Here is an 18351-nt window from a genome sequence, read left to right on the forward strand (position 1 = left end):
TAAAGGAGAAGAGACATATTGGAACATTTTATCTGGTGACCCTAAGGATAAAATACTCCTAAACTTGACTTCTGCGCCGTACTGTTTACGTACCTGAATACTGATTACTAACGTGCAGCAGTTTGTCTTATAACTAATTCTACTAGTTTAACTGTACTATTTGGAGTTCTATCCATGTATAAACTGTATTGGAATATCTGGATGAGACTCTAATTGCTAATTCAGGATTACTGGAACTCGGAACGCATTGATGAACAACTTTCTATGGGGATTTTAGGCTTTTAGTTTGTGTGGATATTAAGTGTAGAGTCCCTGATCTGATTAGATTTTCATGTTTTATCATAATAAGGATTAAATTACACTATGATACTTGTGAGCAAGCCACTGTTTTTAGGATGACTTTATGTCCAATTATTTTCTTCTGTGGCTTATTATTTTATGTGTTATTAATAAAAAGTGTCATTTTATAGAGCTGGTTCCTCAGTCTATTTCACTGCCATAGCTGAATGCAGATCATTTTAAAGTGTGCTAATATTGTTTGGTGCTGTTTTACTTTGTTTTAGTTTAGCAATTCCCTTCAGAAACTTTTCTCAGTGTCTTTTTCAAGTTAAGAAAATAAAATTTGAGAACACTAATTGAACATGTAATATACACATAAATTAGAGCAACAATAATGCTTGAGAAATGCTCTGGTGAAATCTACATTCAGGCCAAACAAGTATTATGTCCACTGGGGAGTGGTGCCTATTGGGTGGATCTATGGCAGATTTTTATTCTAGTCTGCTGCGGAAACTACAAGGAAGTAGGATATTTATGTTTAGTTATACCGATGTCAGTAAGCGGAGTTTAAGTATCTACTATATAAATGCCTAGTGGCGTGTGTGGAAAAAAAAAAAACCAAGCTGCAGCGCCACCTGCTGGGCAGAGTTATACACTGACCTATATATTTCTTGATGAAGAAGTGCCAGTTGGGAGTGGTTGGTGGTTGCCGGGGGTGACAGTGGGGAGTTTTTAACACCTTAAGTAGCTTGATGAAGGATGTGGCGATGAAGATGAAGGATGAGGTGATGGAGAAAAATGATGAGGTGGTGACATGTGGACAAAACCATGTTAAAAATGTGCGCTTGCTTCGGGAAGTAACGCTCTTCCCCTGAGGAGGCCTGGGCTAGGCCTAAATGCATGACAAGAACCTTTTTAACACCTTATGTAGCTTGATTTGACTAGAATGCATGAGTATCATGCATGGGTTAACTTGTATTAAATATGTTGTTATAAATCAACTCATAGGGGTGAATTCAATCCCCCCAGACCCAGAATAGCGCCGCCCTAAGTGTATTATCGTTAATTTTAACACAGATTTCTGCTTGCAGCTCCCTGAGCCAGCGTTGTAAATACTATATTAATGGTAATTATGTGCATTATTACCTTAATATCGGTAATAGTGCACAGGCTTTGTTAGTTTTAACAGTGACGCGGCCAATTGAATTCCCCCCATATAATAAAAAAATATATTGTTAAGATAACAGTGTACAATGCCCTGTGCAGAGTTCTGAGCTCAACAGAGCAAGATACGTATGATGTGGTTTCAATTTAAGGTCGTATAAGCATTACTGAGAAAAAAAAATGTCACAATGTGAAAGGTAATTCGGTTTACTATTACACTGCTCTCACATGCTTATGCCAATTTACAAATTACAGATTGGTCAATGGATGGAAGTATTTATACACATATGCACATGTTGCAAAGGGAAAAAGTTAAAATGTTATCGTCTGTCCTTTTTTAAATTATTTGAACTGTTCAACGTAAGTACCTGTAAATTATGTTGAATAATCAGCACATTTTGAAAGGGTTCTGCTAAAGAATATAGTGTTCTACATTTAGAAACCACTGTTCAGCTGAGAGCAAGCAAAGACACATTTGGTGACAGCTGTCATTCCTCTCCAGATGTCTTTCTGCCCACTTGCTCCGGCCCTCCCTATTCCCACAGAGAGGAATGTTGAGCTGATATCCCTGGGATTCATCACCTGTCTGAATCTGTCCTTGTGTCACTTTCATATATGGACAGAGCAGTATGGCAACATGTGACTAAGTGCTACTAAAAACAGCTTGAGCACTCTTCAAGCGATCCTTTAAACAATGTTATCCAGCTGAGGAAACCAATAGGACATTTGATCACACCAGTCCAGGAATTATTTGAAGGGAACAAACCCGGAAACTGATCAGCGCAACATATTTCTCCTAAAGTTTACTCTCCCTGGAATAGCTAGGAGATGAGCGCCTCTCTGACTTACCAGTCCTTGAGCAAAGAGCAGCAAACTATGGATAACTTGGAGAAGCAGCTCATTTGTCCAATATGTTTAGAAATGTTTTCGAAGCCTGTGGTAATCCTTCCATGTCAGCATAATCTATGCAGGAAATGTGCCAGCGACATTTTCCAGGTAAGCAGTTTAAAAGTCAGCTTATTTAATAGTACAACATCAAAAAGTTAATAGTGACAATAAGTTACAATTAATAAATTAAAATTTTTGCTTTTCAAAAACTTTAATTATATTGATGGGAAAGACATTGGTGCTTACTACATATACTGAGATCTTAACCATGTTTTTGAATCAATAAGAATACATCGCTACACATTGAATACAATATAGTTTCATTATTATCAAGAAGTGATACATTCAGTAATATATTCAGATAAAGTATTTTAACATGTTCACAGTACTATAAAAACAGTGATTATTTAGTGCAATGAAAACAAGTATTAAATGTTTTTTTTTAATGTGCTACATAATCATTTAGGGGAATTTAACAGAATTCAAATGTGTTCGATACAGAGTTGGATTATGATTATTACAGTATATTTTTATAATGCACATAGTATACCTACAGATGAGTGATCCCTCGTTTCACAGAGGAGTCAATAAAACTTGCACGCTAAACCTGTCTGCCACACTTGTGTGGCCGACATACAAAAGCTATCTCACATCTCTGGAGCATATAACAAATGGAACAGAATTTGACAATATAAAACACAAAATAAAACCACATTTTCTGACATCTTCAACTATAAATTACTGGTTTTTTTATGTTACAATGCTCCCTATTTGTATTAGGGGAAAACTGTCAATATAGTAGAGAATGTGCAAACTTTGTGAAATGGTTTAAATAGAGAGCACTATATTAAACTGAATAACATCTGATCGTATCCTTTATCACATCGTATCTTGTATATTTAGAACACTGAATTATCCAATCCAGGAATTAAAAATAGAAATAAGTTATCAGAAGATAACCAGCATGGTGGCTAAGTAGTTAGCACTTCTGCCTTACAGCACTGGGGTCATGAGTTCAATTCCCGACCATGGCCTTATCTGTGTGGAGTTTGTATGTTCTCCCAGTGTTTGCGTGGGTTTCCTCCGGGTGCTCCAGTTTCCTCCAACACTCCAAAAACATACTAGTAGGTTAATTGGCTGCTATCAAATTAACCCTAGTATCTCTCTATGTGTGTGTGTGTGTGTGTGTGTGTGTGTGTGTTAGGAAATTTAGACTGTAAGCTCCGATGGGGCAGGGATTGATGTGAATGAATTCTCTGTACAGCGCTGCGGAATTAGTGGCGCTATATAAATAAATGGTGATGATGATGATAACTGCATCATTCACCACATAATGCAACCTTGTGCAATTTCAAACAAACGTAATATTTATTTGAGAAACGTGATTATTATGTGTGTTAATCTCGCCATTACTTCATAGAACATTTAGCATGACTGAAATCTGGAGGTGAAATTAGCCTTGCAGTTAGTAGGGTTAAATAAATAACATGGAGAAAATGCAGTTGATTATTGACTAAACTTTCAATTTTACTGAAACGCCTATTAATGACTGCTTGTATAAAAACATAAATATTACCTAAATATGGCATTATAGGACATTGTACATTATATGTCTAGTAGAAGTCTACACAATTTGAGCCTTAAAGACATACAAAAGTCTACATTAATGATTCTCAAGTTTATGCTTAGGCCTCAACAACTGACCATGTTTTGTTGATCTTTTCACATGAGTACAGGTTAATATATTAAATCTTTGTTACTTTACTTATTCCACCTGTGCTCCTTTGATATTCAGGCTACATGCATAGTTGGTGACAGGATTAAAAACCACTGGGCTAGATTAATCCTAATTTAGGATAAAGCAGTGATTGCATGTAAAAATCTTACTCTTTATGGTTCTGATTTAACAGGCCTCCAATCCATATCTACCAACAAGAGGAGGAAACACTGTCGCTACCGGAGGTCGATTCCGCTGCCCATCCTGCAGACATGAAGTAGTCTTGGATCGACATGGGGTGTATGGATTACAGAGAAATCTACTGGTTGAAAATATCATAGATATTTATAAACAGGAATCAACTAAATCAACAAGGTACTTATAGTTAATTAATAAATGTATAACATAGATGCTTACATACTTTATTGTACATAACTTTCCTACTATGTTACACATTAAAGTGAGGTGGAACACACAAACTAAATCTTTCTGAGTACCATATGTTGAGCTTTCATATGTGTGAGTGTTCTAGCAAATACAGGTAGACCCCATATGATCCTAATATCTTAATGTACCACAACTTTCTTAGAAGCCAGAAGACACTGCCTAGGCACAATATCTCCATGTACCACAACTTTCTTAGAAGTCAGAAGACACTGTCTAGGCACAATACCTCCAGGTACCACAACTTTCTTAGAAGCCAGAAGACACTGTCTAGGCACAACACCTCCATGTACCACAACTTTCTTAGAAGCCAGAAGATACTGTCTAGGCACAGCCCCTCCATAGGCACAACTTTGCTAAAAGCCAGCAGACACTGCATGGGCACACCACCTCCATGTACCACAACTTTCTTAGAAGCCAGCAGACACTGCATGGCCACAACACCTCCATGTACCACAACTTTCTTAGAAGCCAGCAGACACTGTATGGGCACAACACCTCCATGTACCACAACTTTCTTAGAAGCCAGCAGACACTGTCTAGGCACAACACCTCCATGTACCACAACTTTCTTAGAAACCAGCAGACACTGTATGGGCACAACACATCCATGTACCACAACTTTCTTAGAAGCTAGCAGACACTGTGTGGGCACAACACCTCCATGTACCACAACTTTCTTAGAAGCCAGCAGACACTGTATGGGCACAACACCTCCATGTACCACAACTTTCTTAGAAGCCAGCAGACACTGTATGGGCACAACACCTCCATGTACCACAACTTTCTTAGAAGCCAGCAGACACTGTATGGGCACAACACCTCCATGTACCACAACTTTCTTATAAGCCAGGAGACACTTCTAGGCACAACATCTCCATAAACCACAACTTTTCTAGAAGCCAGCAGACACTGTATAGGCACAACACCTCCATGTGCTACAACTTTCTTATAAGCCAGGAGACACTTCTAGGCACAACATCTCCATAAACCACAACATTGCTAGAAGCCAGAAGACACTGTCTAGGCACAACACCTCCATGTGCCACAACTTTCCTAGAAGTCAGTAAACACAGAATAGGCACAATATCTACAAGTGCCACAACTTTCTTAGAAACCAGCAGACACAGTCGAGGCACAACAACTTCATGTACCACAACTTTCTTAGAAGCCAGCAGACACTGTCTAGGCACAACACCTCTACATCCACAACTTTCTTAGAAGCCAGCAGACACTGTCTAGTCACAACACCTCTACATCCACAGCTTTCTTAGAAGCCAGCAGACACTGTCTAGTCACAACACCTCTACATCCACAACTTTCTTAGAAGCCAGCAGACACTGTCTAGTCACAACACCTCTACATCCACAGCTTTCTTAGAAGCCAGCAGACACTGTCTAGTCACAACACCTCTACATCCACAGCTTTCTTAGAAGCCAGCAGACACTGTCTAGTCACAACACCTCTACATCCACAGCTTTCTTAGAAGCCAGCAGACACTGTCTAGGCACAACACCTCTACATCCACAGCTTTCTTAGAAGCCCAGGAGACACTGTCTAGTCACAACACCTCCATGTACACAGCTTTCTTAGAAGCCAGGAGACTATCTAGGCACAACACTTCTGTGGTGTTTTGCACATCATAATTCATCTGTTTACTTGTGAGAAAATATATTGATTTGTTTTGTGAGTCCTAGTATGAATTATGTTTTTTATTGAAAGTGTTAATTAGTTACGTTGTGTGTATATATTGTAATCTATTGTTCTTTCCTGTGTGTTTGTGGAAGGCGTCCAATTCCAGGGGGACACACATCTATTGCTATCCTCATCAAGATATGTGATGCTACCATTGATTAGTTATTTTTCTATATTACGTCATCTGGGGGATTATGCTGTTGCATTCTTGGGAAATCATGTTGTTGCGTTGTAACTGTTATTAATGCCCTTTAAATTATTAATTGAATCAGTCTAGTATTTTAGGTAATTAAAGTATTTATTGGATTATTTTTTAAATATTAGGTGTATGGTGTGTCCTGATGTGGATTTTATTTGGTACATACTGACACCCCTTTCCCATTGAGAGTGTAATCACTGTACTTCTCTTGTTTATTCTCTGTCCCCTAAGTAACAATGTCCATTCTCTAGTTTTATCTCTACCTCACTCTAACCCATACCACTAGCTCTCTCACAGCACAAGAATGTCCCCATCATTTAAAGGATAAGACTGACGCAGTAAGAATTTAAATTTCCTCACATTTAGCCCTCCACTTCATTTTGAAAATATAACTCAATCTTTCCTTTCCTCTTTCACTCCTGTAACAACTTAAGATGCTGTAACTTTATTCTAGATCTTGTAACCTGTCCCTTTGACACTGCTCCCTGTTTTCGTCGCTTCAATAATAAACCTTTACCACACCTATTTCAGCTCTGTGTCTACTGGCACATTTAATTTAATTAACAGACATAATTGTTCTCTGATACACACCAACCTGACCCCACACATCTGGTTTCAACATTCCATTAAAACAGCAATGCCTAAACTGAACACTGACTAAGCGCAAAGATTCATTATTCATAATTCTAGACCTATTAGCAGTTTTTAACACAGTAACCCACCTTCTGACCCTTCAAACTCTCTACTCTCAAGTCCTCTGGGACTTCAACTTCTTCCTGTCTCCAAAAATGGAAGCAATTTTCCTCTCTCACTTTCTGTTGAGGGTCTGTGCTCATACTCTTCTCTTTGTACACATCCTCTCCTGGTAAATTGATAAACTCATTTTAATTCCATTGCCATCTATGTGTTGATAATGCTGACATTGATCTATTTACTCCCCAGCTCAATCCTTCCATATAATCTCTTGTCACTGAACACCATTCCACCAGCTCAGCCTAGGTGCCCCATTGCAACGTCTGAGCATATCTAAAGCAGAATTGATTTTCTCTGTTCTAATGCTGTTATTGTTACCTAATTCTTCATCACTTTCAACACTTCCATCATCACACCCATACATTAAGCTCACTATCTCAGTGGAAACTTTGATACAGGCCTCTTAGATTTATACTCCTATACACGGATTGACATTTAGGGGCAAATTCAATTAAAACGGCAGATTGCGGCTACACGAGGCTGCACACTTCCCGTTACCGCAACATTGCGGATTTCCCTTCACACTTGGTAGGGATGCAAAGGGAAATCCGGTAGATTGTGGTACCATATTGGCTCTTTATGTGTGCAACCGTACATAGTCACAATCTGCCATCTTAACTGAATATGCCCCTTTCAATTAACTTTTCCCTCCGTGATTCCACGCGGCTGCGAGTGTAAAGTGACATTATGGTACCGCAATATCGCGGATTTCCCTTCGCAACCCTATGGGGTGTGCACAGAGATCCGCAATATGCGGTATCAGGACTCGAGCAGATGTGCGTAATCGTGGACGGAAAAGCTAATTGAATATGCCTCTTAGTGTTTACTTGCCTCATTATGAATGAAAGTGGTTCCTGCTGATATATCTCTGAAGCTAAAACAACTGTCTCAGGACTCTGGCGGGCAAATTTCTTTCGGAGACAGAAGACTCCCTCACACTCACAAGATTTAGCCTGGTCTCTGCAGTCTGAAAAGTAGGATGATAATGGACTCTCAGAAGAAGCAACATAATAAAATGTCAGGGACTGTCTAACATAGACCAACTGTTGCAATCTGGATTATGCAAAGCAGCCCAGATGCTCTCTAAATAAATATTTACCCTGGGTTCACTGGTTCATATCCCAGAGACCCATGTGGAGGATCAAACAGAGACTGGTAGTAGTCACAAACACCAGGGGGTAAATGTATTAAAGTCCTTTATTTTCAACTCGCCGGGAATCGGCGAGTTGAAAACCCCTGTAGGCTGGACTGTGCACACAGGCTACTGGATGTGATTACAAGGATGTACATTTTCCACTCTAAAGAAACATTAATGGCGACCGTACAGCCTAGTGACCACTTTCACTTAAGGGAGACACATTTGATTTCCAATTTAGCACTTTGCACTTTATCAAGGACACAAGCTCTGAGTCCTGTGATTGAAATTCTATATTCACATAGGATTAAATACTGATGAGAGTTCTCCTATAGACTTTATGGAAACTGCAATTGGCAAATTACTTGAGCAGAATGAGATATTCCAAGCTGTAGACGTTCCTCACATCTCTAGAGACCTCTCAACTCTGCAGAGGGTGGAAAAATAAAGAATTCGGTATTTGCTGCTATCACTGAACTTTGATACTCTGCCGATATTGTGGAATCCTGGTTAGTTTATGTGGATGGCAGCAGCTCAACCCCTGTCTCCAGAGAGATAGTGCCACCTATCCCTGATTCTGAGAGAGGCGAGCCCCCAAACCCAACAAGCAGGACACAGAGTTAGGGAAAATATTTTTGGGGTAAAATAAGGGTAACGATTGGAAAGGTGGATGAGAAACATATAATTATGCTATTTAATCATATTAATCATAGTTTTTATGAAATAATCATAATATTTAGTTTTTATCTACTTTATTTCACACTTTTATCATTTTATCTAACTCCCCTTCAATCCATGACAGTACTTATTAATTCATATTAACTATATAGTTGGTAGATTATGCTCTGAATAAAGTTTATTCCACTTATTAACTTACTCTACGTTTACTTAACCTTCATGAAACTTTCACTAAAATGTATTTAGTTCTGCACAGATGTGTCCTTCATCACTTGGTTAGATGTGTGTTTTTTTATGAAATCATGCACTTAAAAGTGTGTTTTGTTGTGCGTGGTGACACTTATCTAAATGGTGACTTCCACTGAGCTTGTTCCTAGCTATCCATATGGCTTTTTATTCTGGTGGCTGGCTTGTTCTCTTTGAATGGATCCAATTGTTTCAGCTGTTTGTTCTTGGGTCCTGGGTAATTCGTGTGGTATGCCAGCGGCATTGTCTTTCTTATGCTGGTTCTAACTCTGTTCTATTAATTCCACTCAGACTTGGTTCACTATACCTTATAACAAGGCCCACCATGGTGCTGCCTTTCTCTATGTGTTTATGTATGGTCATTGTGGTATAGGCGGAGTATTGTATTCTGGCTGAAATCTCACTACCATATTTAATATATAATATTTTTTTTTATTTTTATTATTATTTATTTTATAATATGATATTTTATTTAAATAATTGCTGTACTATTTTATTATTTTATCATAATATTAGGAATTATGCTACTTTTATTTCTATAACTCTAACTTCCTTCCTCTAACTATACCTGTAGAACATTTCTTATTAGTAACATCTATTTTAATCTCATCACAAAACTATTTATTTTATTTTATTTTGTATTCTTATTTCCTTAGTATGGTTCTTTTAGTATGTCACTGCCCTCAAATCTCTTACTTAAACTGTGCTATAAAATGTTATTTTATCTGTTGGTGCAATATTGAGCTTCCAGCTCTGTCTCACAAGTTATCTCCTCAAAGTCCCCTACTGCAAAGTCCTTAAGAAAGGTAGAACCTTTGGTTGTGAAGCTGCTGGGACAGTGCGCCAGAAAGAGAAAGGCATGGCAGTCAGAGACCCTGGATAGGGGTGAGTGAGTGGTTGCTACCGCAGAAAAAATATTTGTGTGATAACAGGGAGTGAAGAGGGCCCCTATATATATCCCGAGGAGTGTCAGTACTCGGGGAAAGAGTTCAATGTCAGAAGCCTTGTGAGACTGAGTTGTGTGTCCCAAGCAGGAGGTGTCATGTGTAGCAGTACAGGTGGACCCTGCAGTCAGAGGAGTACTATGATTCTGTGCATGACTACAAGCATGTGGAGCAGAAATCCCTGAAGATCGGGATATGTGACATCTGTAAATATTCCGAAAGTGTTCCCCCAAATAGTTAAACGCAGCTTCAGCAAAGGGTTAAAGGGAGCTCTGTGGATAGTGGGGAATTGCTCCATACAGTAGCAATAGGAGCCCCCTTGGAAAGAAGTACCCCCATAACTTCAGGGGGCTCATTGTGTGACTCAGCGTGGCTAAAAGTTTGAAGAAAGGGCACCTGAGGGTGGGGATGGTGTGCACAAGCGTAGTGCAAGAACTTCTGGACCATGCCTACTGTCTGACTGTGAAGATGATTGGCTCTACTGATGCTGTGTAATGATGACTGTCCCTACAACATCGGGTGCTTCTGTCAGAAATATTTTATTGCTGCAAAGCGTGTGCTGGAGGAGTTGAAGTGGTCATATAACCTTTACCTGCAACCATTATGCTCTTTTTTGCTGGAGGAGAAGAGGAGTTTAATAAAGTTTGTTTGTTTCTGTTTGAACTGAGATAGCCTGGTGCCCAATTTTTCATCTGCACTGTACCACATCACTGCACTAGAGTCTGCCCACCTGTGACTGTGTTAAACAGGGAGGGTTGCCCGTACTCACCAGATATCCGGGGCAGAAAGTATTGACTAATTGCAGCTTTGGCCTCCAGATAGATTCTTCACGTATGCATAGCAGACAAAGAAAATTTATATAAAGTAATATTAGATGCCACAGACCAAAGCTAATTATGGCAGATACTTCAATACAGGAAATTTGGGTCTCTCTATCCCAAGATATTAAACCTCATTAGAACTTGTGGAATCCCTCATTCTGCCAAGTGTACTAAAGGATAAATTTAACAAACTTTGAGTTTGAAAAAGTGGAGATGTTGCCTATAGCAACCAATCAAATTCTAGTTATCATTTGTTTAGTACATTCTACAAAATGACAACTAGAATCTGATTGGTTGCTATAGGCAACATCTCCACTTTTTCAAACCCACAGCTTGATACATTTACCCCTAAGACTCCAATCAGGGCAGGGCAGAGATAAGAGACACTGGTGAGATCCTGGTCAGAAGGGTTCCAGGAGGTTCTTTCAGGTTACTTTCTTCTTCTTTTTTTTTTTTCGTTTTCCTTCTTAGCTCCATACTTTAACTCTAAATTAGCTTTTTGCTTTTTCCCTTTTTTTTTTCTTCCTTTTTCTGTTATTCACTTTTAAATTACCAGTTTATAATAAACATTCAATTGCTCTTAAATGGAAAATTGACAGCATTGTGTTAAATATTGGTGCTATGTACAAGCTGTATAGTAATAACAACCAGTGTCTCATTGGATGTTTACTATATGGTCTGAACCTCATGTGAGGTCTATTGATAATCGTGAAATTATTTGCAGCGTTTTGTTATCTAATTAACATATGGCAGCAATAAGCACTCAAAAATATTTGCCTTTCATGTAATCAAAATGGTTATGTATGCAATGTCTTAAAGTATATGTTTAATGGGCTGGTGACAAGTCCGCGGCGAGGCAAAGTATTGTCTATTGTGTATACAGCTTCATTTTATTAGGCATGGGATCAGGGCAATTAGGTGTAATATAATTACTTCTTCTTTCCTCTCTCCTCTTCTAATTTCTTTCACACCATCTGCTTACACAAGTGTAGACCTAAGAAATTGCTGTACATTATATGTATAAAGTACCGCTTTGCAGTTGGGGATGTACAATTAAGGGTCACGTGTGTGTGTGTGTGTGTGTGTGTGTGTGTGTGTGTGTGTGTGTGTGTATAGTGCTGTATTCACATTAGGATCTTTGGGGGAAGATTACCTGAGGAATATCATCACTGGTATAAAAATAATAATTCAAAATGCATTATTAGCTCCTGTTACCAAATAATCCCGTGACATAAGTTTACCTTATCAGAAACTGAAAATTGTCAGATAATTTAGCTTTTGCTAAGAATATGACATAATTAAAAACCCATTTAAATTGTTTTTAAAAAAATTATATTAGAAGTTACCAATTAAAAGCACAATCATTTATGGGCACTGCCAAAGATGTCACCATGACAGCAGACATAAGAAGGTCTCCTCTGACCTGACAGAGTTAGATTCAGATAAATCTAAATAACTCACAGACGGTCAGTAGTGGCTGTGAAAAACTAAAACAGGACATGTAGCAATCCTCACGATATTACAGCTCATCTGATGACAGCTGGTTTCTGAAAGTCAGAATCTGCAAATAGGAGGAAATATGAGAAGAACAGATGTGAGTTACATAATATGCTTCATGTCTGTGTCCAATAAACACCCAAATCATTTTACAAATACCCAACACATGATGCATGGTAACTCCATTGCAAGTCAGAACAAGAAAGATCCTGTGACCTTATTTCCACATCAACAAAGCACCCATCTAGAACATTGATGGGCAACAGGCCCATCTAGTACATTGATGGGCAACAGGGAGCAGCTGATGGCCCTCCGAGCCTTCATCTGCGGCCCCCAGCTCCTTCTTGCTTTATTGGTTTATTTGTTATAAGTTGTAACGCTTGCTTATATATCATTACAGATTATTTTAATTTACTACAGATATTAAGGGTAAGGAGTAGCCCTTTTGGATTTTATAAGTCTGCATTTGCGGCCCCTGAAGGGTATCAGGTTACCATTTGTCATGGCAATAGGGCTTCTGGGATCTATCTCAGGACCCATGGGACTAGCTGTGGCAGGGATGAAGTGGAAACTAGGAGGCCAGATGAAGGTCTTGGTCATAGAGGGAAGAGGTGCTCTATTTGTGACTAGATATGTCAGGAGGAGGAATGATGGACTGGACACCGTACTGGAATAAGCAACTGGAATCTGGACCTGGTGGACTTGAACCTGGACATAGGAACAGAGGGACTGAACCTGCAGCCAGAGACTCAGTAACCCAAATCTAGTAACTCAGACGAATATTATACCAAAACTGGAACTGAGAAGGCTCAGAACTCAGGCAGCAGATTGTCAGGGGCGATAACCTCTTGAATTGGATAAGCCTGGAACTGGCCTAGGACAATTCAGGACTCAGAATCTGCATCAAGCCTGAAACTGGAAGCCGGTACACAGAGATGACTCCAGAAGTCGGCGGAAGACAGTAACCTACTACCACAAATATCCAGTAGGTGAGTCAGAGGAATAGGCTGCAGAGAGCTGGATCCACGCGAGGAGTGAAAGCTGGAATCTGTACAATAGCAGATACAATGAAACTTAATCCACACGAAAGGTTAATGGCTGAAGTCTGTACTACAGTAGGCAGAATGACGCTGAATTCACACAAAGGGTTAAAGGATGAAGTTTATGCAGCAGCAGGTAGAATTGAGTGGAATTCACACGAAGGATTAATGGCTGAAGTCTGCATAGCAGCAGGCAGAATGAGCAGGAAACAAACATCGACAGTGGTATGCTGGAACTAGGAAAGTGTTGCACTGGCATTTAGCTGACTGTAGGAGGTGACTTTTATAGTCTGCAGAGGGAGCTAATTGGTGGATGAAGTCAGGTACTCAGACAGGGCCGTCTTTCCGACTGGGCACGATGGGCAGGTGCCTGGGGGGCCAGGGGCCAAGGGGGCCCAATTCAAAGGAAAAAAAAAATCCTGTAAAAAAAAACCCAAAAAAAAACCCACTTACCTTTTCCAGTCCCCTCTTCCATACTGTGCTCGCAGTGAATGTCGGGCGTGATGACGTCTTCACGCCCAACATTCATTGCGAGCACAGCACGGAGGAGCACAGCATGAAGGACTAAGAAAAAAAGAAGAGAAGGGGATCGGACTCAGGCGATTGAAAGTTAAGTTAAGGGAGCCCCTATATATATATATATATGTAAAAAAAAAAGATATATATATATATATATCCAATCACTTTTTTTTTTACACACACACACACACATATATATATATATATATATATATATATATATATGTGTGTGTGTGTGTGTGTAAAAAAAAGTGATATATATATATATATATATATATATATATATATATATATGTAAAAAAAAGATATATATTTATATATATATATATATATATATATATATATATATATATATATACACATGTAAGGTGATTTGTATATATATATATATATATATATATATATATATATATATATATATATATATATATATATCACTTATCCTTTTTACACACACATAGATATATATATATATATATATATATATATATATATATATATATATATATATATATATATATATATATAGGTGCACTGCTTTGCCCGGGGGCCTATAATGTTGTTAAGATGGCCCTATGCTTAGAATAGGCAGGATGTAGCAAAATGTCTCACCCAAGATGGCAGCCTCCAGTGCAGCAGACAGAAGTCACGCTTTGTCCGAGGATTTAGAATTCTGCATTCTAACAGGAGGGAGATGCACGGTGATAGGATACTGCCGAGTGGCGTAAACAGGGCTAAGACCTCGATTCATGACATCATTGATCTAGAAGGTAAAAGACCTCTCATGACTATAAAGGTTAAATCAAATATTGCAAGTATTCCATTTCCAGCCACTATAAAGTCACAGATGACTGTATTCCACAATGGAGAGCCTTGGATACTGTATAGGGACACTAGAAGAAAAATAATACAATCAGCAAAAGAAACAAAATAAAATAATAAATAAATACATAATTAAAGTTATTCTATTGCAATATGCTTTGCTGTTCAGCAGTACAACAATAAACAATGTTTTCTCACCATCCTCACAGAATAATGCACAATCTTTTCACTACAGTGAGAAGACTTTAAAGAGATCACACATGAACCAATCGTCATCTAACAGAATTAATGTCCAATTTGGCCACACACAGTCTGATCACTTCAAACATGACTGAGTCTCTGAGGTCTATAAGAGCTGTTGAAAAATGATGGCAAACACAAGTCGATAGTACTGATCTGTAGTCAAATGTTAACCACACTTGACACCATGACCAATAGTAAACAATTTTGATTATCAGTAATTTTTGGGCGGCATTCACTGTGATATTCAAGCCAATTGCTTGATATTGGATGCAATATTTCAGTATGTTTGGCCAACATATGACAGGTTTCCTTCTTTCTTCTATTCTGTTGTAATCAGAATCAGTTTGTTAATAGATAAATGTGGAGAACATTTTGCACAAAATATATTTTAGTTTTTTCATTATTGGACGTACAGCTGTTTTCTTAAGACGCTCATACATGGTACATACAGACTCTGAACCCTAATGCTATAACTGCACATGCTGCATTCTGTCTGCCAGAAACTCAGCACATATACACCTTTAATCTCAGAGGCCTGTGCTACAAACATTGGTACTATAGTTATATAACCCTGGCCCCATAGCGGCCACACCCCCTGCACTCTTGTAGTTCAATCACTCCATATTTATCATAAAGTTTTATTTTTTCTTACATTTTATTTTTGCGCTATTATTAAATGGAATTTCCAAATATTTAAAAGAATACAGTTCCCTATTTTCCCTATTTTTAATCTACTCATCTGAATTCATTGGATTTCTGTATTCCTTTTCACGTCTGCTTATAAGGAAAAATAAATCTAAGTTAAAGACAAACTCCATACAAAAATTTAAATTTATTTTTTGGTGAAGTTTAATAAGGTATGAAGGAATACAAAGTTCTACTTACCTGGTTGTTAGCATTACCCTCAAACCTGCACGTTCCGCAAAAGCTTCACTGGTCATGGGCTACTCTCTCTCTCTGTTTGTCATACTCTCATGTTAACAGTTAAGTTGCAGATTATTGGTTTACTAGCCTCTGTACAGATCTGCAGAAAATTATCTTCCAACTACCTAGTGGCTGGTACCTATTGACATCATTTTCATTCTGTGACTGCATTGTTACATACATGTCTGTCTGGACACCATACAAGGCACACTAGGGATCATTTGTAAGTATTCATTGTCTCCAGGGCTCACTAATAGTGCAGATACATACAGATGTCTCACAAGAGTCTGCAAACCATTCAGAGGGTTTTCTTCACCTTCACTCCCAAAATTCACACCAAAATAACAATAAGTGTGAAAGGACAATACATTGACAATGTCATCAATGTATTTGCACCAGCCTTCAGGTACCGACAAGTGATGCGACTACTGACAGGTGTGTCTGTGTCTCCAGGCGGAGCTGACTCAGTTGCAATAACGCGAGCATGCCCTTACTGTACTCGGACTGCATTTACCCGCCCCCTCCCCCCAGCAGAAGGAGGAGTCAGATGAGACAAATCTGCATACGGTCAATGCTATACACAAAACTATATACGTATACTATGTGTGCAGTACGGAACTGTCTATCTTACGCATAAAAATTTACATATGTCAAAAAAGGAGTTGAGTTGAGTGCTACAACGGGATACAATAGGTAAAATGTATGTCCAACTGTAGATGAGCTACAGGATTATAGTCCTTTCTTCTGTCAGTAGTACAATATCAGGTTTTTAAAGATGGTCAATTTATTGTTTTAATTCATAATAGCGAATAACAGGCGACCAAAGCTTGATCATTAGAGTGAGGTACATCCTCTGCACTCTGCCTTGCTGACTGGTTGTTGTATAAGGTTCAATGACTCAGACAGATGGGCTAGTAATAATGATGTCAGTGTGGTGATAGGAGCTATGAGCTAGTTCAGTGACTAATAAAAATACTCCTCAGTGAGCTGTTTGAATTTAAATGGTAAATGACTATGGTATCCTTAAGCACATTTTATACCTGCCAAAATTCCACCATCCAATTTGCACATAACCTTGCACAAATCTACACAAGACACAACCATCCTGGCGATATCATGGCCCTTTTCCAACAGGTGATGCTCTTTCAAGCCACGAAAAAAGCATGACTGTCCCCGGAAAATCAGGACAATTGACACTTATACAAGTTTTGCCTAAACCTCCTGAAAATGAAATTAATTTGAGACTTCCAAATTACCATTATGCTAATCTCACACAATGTTTTTTTCTGCAGTTATATTCAATATCAGTGTTTCTTACACCTGGTCCTCCGGACACCTAATAGTGCATATTGTCCATATCTCCTTGCAGGAGCACAGGTGTATTCATTACTGACTGACACATTGTAACAGATCCACAGGTGGTATAATTATTTCCCTTGTCACCGGGAAAACATGCACTGTTAGAGGTCCTAAAGGACTGGGTTGTTCTGTATAATGCCTATTGTTATGATTTATTGTTGTATAATATTTCCTACGTTTTTAAGCACTTTTAGAGTTCTATCTGTTGTTCTGTGGTGATAGAATGAACCACCAGACATTTATTGTGGTTCAATTGGCTCATTTGAGACCTAGTTCAGTAGTATTTTTTTAGACATTAAGGGCCTGAGTCATTAAGGAGAGCAAATTAAAAAAAAGAGTAACTTTGAACCTGGGGAAAACCATGTTGCATTGGAGGAAGAGGTATATTTAGAATGTGGGGACAGATTTATAGTTGGGGAAGGGCATGTCCTAGATCAACTTTAAATTTCAGTGTTAAAATAAAGCTATCAAGTATTTGTGTGCTACATGAAAAAGCAACCAGTATTTATACTGTATTGTAACATGGTTTGTCCAGGGGAAAATTTACTCCTTTTCTAACTTGCTCTCCTTAATGACTCCGGCCCTAAGTTTAAATATATGCTCTGAAATAAGGTAAAATCGTTTATGTTTATGTGCAAAAAAGAAAATAAAGTAATGTACAATGCACATGACATCTTAATACGCAGATCTGTTTCTCTTCTTGTTTAGTCAACTACTATCCTAAAGGAAATTATTAGAATATTATATTATTGGATTAAATATAGTTGTAAATATACTTTCCTCTTTGAGAGGGAAAGTTATCGAACTATACAAGAACCAAAACGAATGATGCCTATATACATGATAAAAATAGATTACTGTATGTAAGATATACTACAGTTGTTATATGGACATTTGTAATGACATTTAGCAGTGTAGGAGATTATTGTAATATTTGATGTAGAAAAAAGAGTAATATAGGAAACAGCAAGTGTTGTAAACCTT

The 18351-nt window shown here is 38.3% G+C and overlaps 1 protein-coding gene across 3 annotated transcripts in view; it reads left to right on the plus strand.

Annotated features, from left to right (window-relative positions):
- The first annotated feature begins 2096 nt into the window (after positions 1-2096).
- The window catches only part of TRIM55 (tripartite motif containing 55), a 98221-nt gene continuing 81966 nt past the window's right edge, over positions 2097-18351 (plus strand). For all 3 annotated transcript variants that reach the window (XM_075213590.1, XM_075213589.1, XM_075213591.1), the window contains exons 1-2: positions 2097-2439; positions 4242-4423. In XM_075213590.1, coding sequence (XP_075069691.1) covers positions 2272-2439; positions 4242-4423 — 350 coding nt within the window. In that variant the 5' untranslated portion in view covers positions 2097-2271. The remainder of the gene's footprint in view (positions 2440-4241; positions 4424-18351) is intronic.

The sequence above is a fragment of the Mixophyes fleayi genome, chromosome 5, assembly GCF_038048845.1.
Source record: "Mixophyes fleayi isolate aMixFle1 chromosome 5, aMixFle1.hap1, whole genome shotgun sequence".
Classification (NCBI taxonomy): Eukaryota; Metazoa; Chordata; class Amphibia; order Anura; family Limnodynastidae; genus Mixophyes; species Mixophyes fleayi.